Source organism: Lagopus leucura, unplaced genomic scaffold, assembly GCF_019238085.1.
Source record: "Lagopus leucura isolate 7727_CA_CO unplaced genomic scaffold, USGS_WTPT01 Super-Scaffold_100004, whole genome shotgun sequence".
Classification (NCBI taxonomy): Eukaryota; Metazoa; Chordata; class Aves; order Galliformes; family Phasianidae; genus Lagopus; species Lagopus leucura.
Window position 1 is genome coordinate 36490738 of NW_024962264.1, and position 7154 is coordinate 36497891.

Here is a 7154-nt window from a genome sequence, read left to right on the forward strand (position 1 = left end):
GAAAGAAAGAAAGAAAGAAAGAAAGAAAGAAAGAAAGAAAGAAAGAAAGAAAGAAAGAAAGAAAGAAAGAAAGAAAGAAAGAAAGAAAGAAAGAAAGAAAGAAAGAAAGAAAGAAAGAAAGAAAGAAAGAAAGAAAGAAAGAAAGAAAGAAAGAAAGAAAGAAAGAAAGAAAGAAAGAAAGAAAGAAAGACACCTTTTTCTCCTTTGTTCTTAGCTAATAATTGCCTGTAAAATAGACTAAAATATATAGTCTGTTAGATTTTGTTTTAAATTTTATAAACGTGCACATTTACTATCTGTGCACTTCTCTGTAGGCAAATTAAGCAATAAGTTCTGCAGTTTTCCCAGGTAACTCTCTTCCCTCTTTCTGCACTAAGTAAAACAGTATGTATATTTTAAAACTTACTGTACATTTAATACCTCAGACTCTATTTGTGCTTATGTTTTATTCAGAGATGAGGGAAACTGAAAAGAGAGAGTTGTTGTAGTAGAATTAATACCTAAAACAATGAGGACATACTGACAGTAATCAACAGTAAAAGACACTGATGTACCAAATGAGTCTGCTTTTGCACTATTATCTACTAGCAATGCTCCTTGCTGCTCTGTTGCAGGGGTTTGCCTACACCCATTTTTAATTATTCCATCGCAAGCTGGTACATCTCATAGTGTGAAGAACACATGCTGACTGAAATAACAAACATGTACTTTGACTGGACATACAACATAGGGTTGAAGAGATGCAAACTTGAAGTACAGAAAGAAATAAGAAATTCCATATATCTTTGTCTTTAGAAGGTCAGTATTTAACCTCTCATATCAAATAATATATATAATATATATAATGGAAGTGTTAGGTGTTGTTTTTTTGTTTTTTTGTTTTTTTGTTCCAAAACATTTTTTTTTTATTTTCCAAGAGGTACAAGAAATTTTATTTTCCTGTACCTGGCATTCAACTGTTCTGGTATGTGGTACTCTCCTTCCGCACGCTGCAACGTATCCAGCAAGTGGGTCACTGCTTGAAACAACACTACAATCCACACTGTATTCATGGAGGCAATGAAATTTCATCACGTTCACTTTCCTTTTAAATGGTTGCCACAAAATAGAAATTAAACTTCTGCCTTTTTTTTCCTGAAGATCAATCACTGGTCATTTTTCAACACACAAAACCATTTTTTAATTCCACGTATGAGTCCAAACTGCAGAATCTGGGCAGATAAATAATTACTATGAAATGACCTAATAAAAGTGCTTTCTTTCAGTTTACCAGAAATAGTGAAATAATAAGAATATGCTTCCAAGAGAATCTTGGGAAAATGGGAAATTTTGTGAGCAGTACCATAGCACAAGGAGAGTTTTGCTCATTTGATGCTCATTTTAATGAAGACTGTTGATTGTACTTAAAATTCAAAGGCCAAATTATCACAGAACTCTTGCAAACTGCAGTTGAATATTGTCATTTGTATGAGGGTGAAAAGAAACCTTACTATTCTGTATGTTTGACAAGCAAAATGGTCCAAATTTGTTTAACGCATAAAGAACTTTTCAATTGCTCATTTTAACGTTACTATTAAACCACACATCTTTAGAAAAGAACAAGGTAAGCATACCTCTTGTTCTTGTTCTTAGCTCTCAAAGTCTTGATATAATTGAACTCTTGTGAAGGAAGGCTGAGTGAACTGGGTCTGTTCAGCCTTGAGAAAAGAAGACTGAGAGGGGACCTGATCCAGGTCTATAATTATCTAAGGTGTGGGGGGCAGAATGGCGAGGCCGGACCCTTTTCAGTGGTGAGTGGAGACAGGACAAGGGGAAACAGCCAGAAACTGCAGCATAGGAAGTTCCACACAAATGTGCGCAAGAACTTCTTTACAGTGAGGTGACGGAGCACTGGAACAGGCTGCCCAGGGAGGTGGTGGAGTCTCCTTCTCTGGAGATGTTCAAGACTGCCTGGATGCCTACCTGTGCGACCTGCTGTAGGGAACCTGCTTTGGCAGGGGGGTTGGACTCGATGATCTCTGGAGGTCCCTTCCAACCCCAACAGTTCTGTGATTCTGTGAACATGCTCTAAAATATTCCTCCAAGTATGCCCCTCAAAGTAAGGATTTGAAAAATACAGTAAAAATTATACTACATGTTTGCCCAAGTAATAAATTATTAACTTAAATAACTCTCAGTAATAGTCACCATCTATGCAGCTTGCCTAGATGATCAGTACAACATCATCCCACACTTCGTAAACATTATTTTAATCCACTAAATTTTTTATAGCAGTATCTGTATTGTAATTAGATATTTATAATTCAGCATTTCTTTAGGAGTGGCAAACGCTGCCAATGAATTATTATTGATCTGCCCATTTGCTAAGACCAGGAGAAAATGTCACAGCAGCCTTACTGCAGGAATAAACTCTGTAACCAGAGCATTGGCCCAAGACAGTGTTAGGATCTGAACACTACATGGCTTAGCTTAGTCACAGGAAGACCACAACCATTTGTAAATGCAGACAGGCACATCTGTTCTGACATCTTATGAAAAAAAAAAAAAAAGAAAAAAAACCACAATAGGTTCCTGGAATGAGCATTAAGGGATGCCCATAGCTCATTCAGCACAATAAATACATAAATAATCCCAGAGCAAGAAAAATGGAATTTCACTGTTGGCAACATTTAACATAAATAACTCAATTTGTGTGATAACTTCAGCATGTGAGATAGGCAGTTTCTTCCCACCTTCTGAGGCTGTTTGCGTAGTCGCACAAAAAAGGAAAAACCAGTTAGGTGAAAAGAGCCTGTGAAGAACACTGTGTTTTAAAAGTAAAAAGGGAAACAGAAAACTCAAAAAAGCCTCACAATTTTTCTCTTTTTTTCCTATGCTACATATAAAAGAGACAAATTGCAAGAACTACATTAGTCAAAGGCTAAGCCCTTCCAACATGTCAATCCGATGAAGATATCTAATCACCTTTATTGGTACTACCAATGGAAAAAAGTAATAGAAATGTCTACTACTGGCATGCTGAAACTGCTCTGCGTAAATGGTAAAATAATTCTCCCAGCAATAACCCTTTGTACACATCAATTTTCAGGAAAACTCGAGCTTTCCTTCCCTCAAAAAAAAAAAAAGCTTTCCTTCCCTCAAAGTCAGAATTGACAACTGACATATTACTCTTGATCAGATGACATTAATTTAATTGAAATTTATTTCCACCATCTTTTAAAGAACAAGTTTCTGCACCTGACGCCAAGCCAAAGCCTGCTTCTAAAACCCAGACCCACTAGTCTACCATAGCAAGATGGTGAAGGTCAGAAGTTTAGCTAAATCTTAATGTATTTTAAAAACATGTCCCTGAAGTCCTTATTCAGACAAAATTTTTGGAAATTATACATTTGACTGAAATTTTAAATATGAAGTGCTTTAGCATGACATTTTTACTTGTGAATCATTTAGCAAACAAAACTCCAAACGAAGCTTTTGTGTAACAAATAACAGAAATGCAAATATAACTGACACTATTAATAAAAGTTTCCTATCAATACTGTTGGAAATTGAGTTTATATTTTTGTTTTTCATATAATATAAGAGAGAAATGAAATCCCACATTTTAAGAATTTACTTAGTGGTTAGTTGAGAAGAATGGTTAAAAAAAAAATCTGTAAAACATACCAAAAAAAAAAAAACCTTAAGTAAAACACTGTTTTAAAACATATAAAGGAAACAAATGGACTTCCTTGCAATTCCGTATCTTGAGTGAGAAAAAACTGAAAACGTGAAATGTAACAAAACAGAAATAGTTAATTCTTTCAGTAAGTAGAGCTCTTCTCTGACATGCAACATTAACTATGGAACAGGAGGACACATTCATTATTTACTCACTTTGAAGAGTGTACATTTTAATTTGACTGGAGTTTTTCTGTAGACAGAACATCAGCTCCTAATAGTTACTTTTAATATTTTTAATCAGTAGAAGATTTCATAGATTAACTGTGTAAAGCTAAAGGACTTGGATTTAGTTAAGATTTGTTAAAATAACCTTTCACATCTTAAGTTAGGCATCATAAAATGTCACGTAAAATGGTTAAAAATAAAATGTATGAAAGCAATGACTGCTTCTTAAACAAAGAGCATATTTTGATACAGTTTGAAGATGGCAAATAAAAGCCAAGAGTACATTTAATTCCACTGTCTTTCAGTGAATCTGACCTACTGGAAAAATGCAAGGGTTCTTTAAGAGAAATGAAAAGGCAAATATGGAAAGGCAAGCATGTTAGTACTGAGGAGGACAAGGCAGAAGTCTCTCCTTTAAAGCACAACACACACATATGCACACATGCAACACACAACCTACCTCGTCAACACCCTACATACTCACGGCCATAGCAAAGCACAAGGCATGCGGACAAAGCAAAGAGAAAAGAAAAAGACACCGAGACTACATAAACAGCTGGCATGGAGACAAGAGCACGGCATGGGGAGACACTGACAGCAGAACCAAAGCCTGGAATCTCCCCCACTGGAAAGTACACACAGCCAACCACCATCACGTGTCTTTGAGCAGAGGGAAGGCAGAAGATGGAAGCAAGAAGAAGCTGCTGAGCCTGTGCAAGCTGGAATATATGTGCTTTAGGACACCTTTATCATTTCCCACTGATATTTTTCTGCCGACAGTTTTTGAGATGATGTAGCAGCTGACAAAGGGCAGGAAGCCAAGACAATGCAAAGACTCCAAATTTAGAGCCTTCCACCCACACTCGGCAAAGTCTTATTCTTTCAGTTTAATTCACAACTGCATTTTAGCCTTTCTGGGTGTGTGGAACTATGACTTAACCCCATAAAATCCATGAAGTCATGTACAATCACCTGGGCTAACTTGTCCAAAACAAATATCTAAATACTGAACAAGAAATAGGGGAATTCAATACTATCATCCCATAGGCCAAGTGTACTGTTTCTGTATGACTGCTGTGCTTACACTTACTGCAGCACATTATCACAGTTTTACACTTTTTTTTACCATAAGATAATGGAGAATTTGATCAGGGATGATTTACTGCACACCTTCATGAGAGCTTTCATCTTCCATCATGATCAGTTTAAAAAAAAAACAGATGAATAAGATCAAGAGAGAAATCAGAAATCATATTCACATGCAGAGTAGCATAACAATCATGTTTTGCCTTCCTAGCTTATTAAGCAAAAAAATGGTAAACAAAATGAATAAAAAAATAACAGCTGCAGCTAAATAAACCACAAGCACAGCTGAATGCAATATTCCCTACTTTTCTACTTTATTAAACAAAAAAATACATTGCTCCTTTATACAGCTCCAAACTATTGTGTTCTGAAACATCATCTAATACTTGTAGATAAAACCTTGCAGATCAGTGCTAAAAAATCAGCAGCTTTCATGGACGAGTCCCATGATACTCAGTTTGCATTAACAACTGCGTTTTCTTAGATGGCTTCAAAATCCAATTTTAAATAATTAATTAATCCTGCACATACAAATTGGTGGGTTTTTCTTTTGCCCTGAATGAATAAAGAGCAAAGTATTGCTGTGGCTTAATCCAGAGAAGAGGAGATGCGCTGCTGCAGCAATGTTAAATTACTTGTTCCTAGTGTTGACTCTTCAATATTAAGTCCACTAACAGTTTTCCTTCTCATGGTGACTGGAACAAAAAAGCAGGAGTCAGGGGACCAAAAGGATTAGCTGAGTTTTTGGAACTCTGTTCAGCTGAGTATTTTTTAGTGTTGGGTTGTTTGGGGTTTTTTTTGAGTCATTTATAACAGCTGCATCTAATGTCTCAGTTTATGGACAGAACATATAACACAATTACTGAAGCAGAATGCCTAGCTATGCATCTTGATGTTCCCAGTCTTTGGCTTAAAAAGAAACAAAAAAACCAAGCAAGTAAAAAAATCGCAATCCATTCCCAAGAAGGGATAACATCATATTCGGGGAATAGAAGCACTCACCCTGGTTTTGGCATCGATCTGCCCTCCACGATCCAACAAGAGCTTCACCATGTTTGTGTTTCCCCTTTTGGAAGCGACATGCAGTGGGGTGATTCCATTCTACACCATGAAAAGAACAAACAATGAGCATGACAGATTTGAAGGTGTTTGATGATGGTGAATTTGTGTTTGGATCACAAAAATGATACAATCACATTAATAGAGAATAAACAAAAACATACTTGAGCATCAGACCTAGGCACGCACCATATAAGCTAGAGTTAGTAGTTCCTTTCTAGGTAAGAGTTTTATTCACTGTTTGACTGTTTCATAAACAAAGTAGCACATCTGCCAAAGCGGCAAACACCACAGTCCCAGAGTCAGACAAATAAACAAACATACAGCAGATTCCCAGTGAGTCAATATTCACAAAACACTGACGCATTTAAATCTTTGCAACACGCAGATTACACGAATGCATGAATGCTGCACAAAGTAATATTATAAATGTAATGTAAGTAATGTAAAGGAGTAGATCCTGCTTAGGCTGAAAGTCCTTGCAGATGCTTTGAGTGGAGAATGAGATAATAGCAGCTCTTCCAGATAGGCAAGAAGAGGAAATCAGTATGAAAGGCACAACCCTAAAGTAATTCAAATTGTGCCTGGAAATGCATAATTATCAGAAATTTGTGACCCAGTAGCTTTAGTGACATACAGATGATCAGAGGTATATAGCACCAGATGACATACTTCAAATCAAGCAATGTGCATCACTGTACAGCATGTAGACTATATTATGTATCTCTGCAGTAGCTTGCCTAAAATTGTAGTCTGGGATAAATTAGTACTTATACTGTGGTATGGCAGTGTACCTTACTTTACTATTTCAAAATACGTTTAAATGAGAAAATAGGAGAAAATAGGCAAATTACTCTAGCAAATATTGAACCTTTAACAGACAGGAAAAAAATGTATTTCTAAAGGGTATCTAGCTGACAAAAAAGCTAAAATGAGTTGACACATCCTGAGCATATCAGCACTCTGGAATAAGTCAAAGCAGTCTGCTTCCATCAGCTGGGAATACTGGTTGCTATAAATTCCCGAGGACTCTGCTGCATTACATGGAGACAACTTTAAAAAATTAATTAAAAAGAAAGAAGGAAAGAAGGAAAGAAGGAAAGAAGGAAAGAAGGAAAGAA

At 36.2% G+C, this 7154-nt stretch overlaps 1 protein-coding gene across 41 annotated transcripts in view; it reads right to left on the bottom strand.

The window, feature by feature from the left end:
• Nucleotides 1-7154, bottom strand: part of ANK2 (ankyrin 2) — a 306380-nt gene that overhangs the window by 98624 nt on the left and 200602 nt on the right. For all 41 annotated transcript variants that reach the window (XM_042870754.1, XM_042870755.1, XM_042870756.1 and 38 more), the window contains one exon: nt 5977-6075. In XM_042870754.1, coding sequence (XP_042726688.1) covers nt 5977-6075 — 99 coding nt within the window. The remainder of the gene's footprint in view (nt 1-5976; nt 6076-7154) is intronic.